The 785-nt window shown below is 32.5% G+C and overlaps 1 protein-coding gene across 1 annotated transcript in view; it reads left to right on the forward strand.

Annotated features, from left to right (window-relative positions):
- Aga (aspartylglucosaminidase) overlaps positions 1-516 on the forward strand; it is an 11,017-nt gene extending 10,501 nt beyond the window's left edge. The window contains exon 9 of the mRNA XM_021170343.1: positions 272-516. Within this exon, the coding sequence (XP_021026002.1) occupies positions 272-372 (101 nt within the window). The 3' untranslated portion in view covers positions 373-516. The remainder of the gene's footprint in view (positions 1-271) is intronic.
- Positions 517-785: the final 269 nt, after the last annotated feature.

Below are 785 nucleotides of genomic sequence, written 5' to 3' on the forward strand. Positions count from 1 at the left end.
CACACACACACACACACACACACACACACACACACACACATATATATATATATATATATATATATATATATATACACACACACACATATATATATATATATATATATATATATACACACACACACATACATACACATAGATATATATAGTATGGATATAGGTATGCAACATACACAGTCCCACATGCCTCAACAATGTCTATGCCAATTTTATCGTTATTGGTTCTGAATACATGCCTCCTATAACCCATGCCTGTCTCTTTTGTCTCAAGGTGCTGCTTGCAACAAACTTCCAACATTTACACAATTTACTTTCATGGTTTCTAATTCTTTACACAATCAGCCAACCGAAAAAAAAGTAGACTGCATCTAATCTACCCTGTTTGTCAACGTGTGCATTTGAAGAAGGAAAGACATGAAGGTTTGGAAAGTTGCTTACTGACTTTATGGAGTGTCTTCATTTATTCTAAGTTCTTGTGTAAATTAAGTACAAAAAATAAATTATGCTCTAATGCTATTTCTTTGTCTACTTCCTTATTTGTTTATTTTTATTTAAGGTCAGTTTACCACTTGAGAATGAATATGCATACATATATGATGTATATTTTTAAACTTAAAGTGATATTTGGATTTCTGATCAATGCAACGAGAAACTTCTACTCTGGGGTTTTATTTTTATAATGCCATAGAAAATAAAGTATCTGTACCAGAGTACTCAGAGGACAGAAGTATGCCAGGTCCCAGAGAAGCAGTACCATTATCGCAGCAGATTAAACCTAACTGAAT

The sequence above is a fragment of the Mus caroli genome, chromosome 8, assembly GCF_900094665.2.
Source record: "Mus caroli chromosome 8, CAROLI_EIJ_v1.1, whole genome shotgun sequence".
NCBI classification, from domain to species: Eukaryota; Metazoa; Chordata; class Mammalia; order Rodentia; family Muridae; genus Mus; species Mus caroli.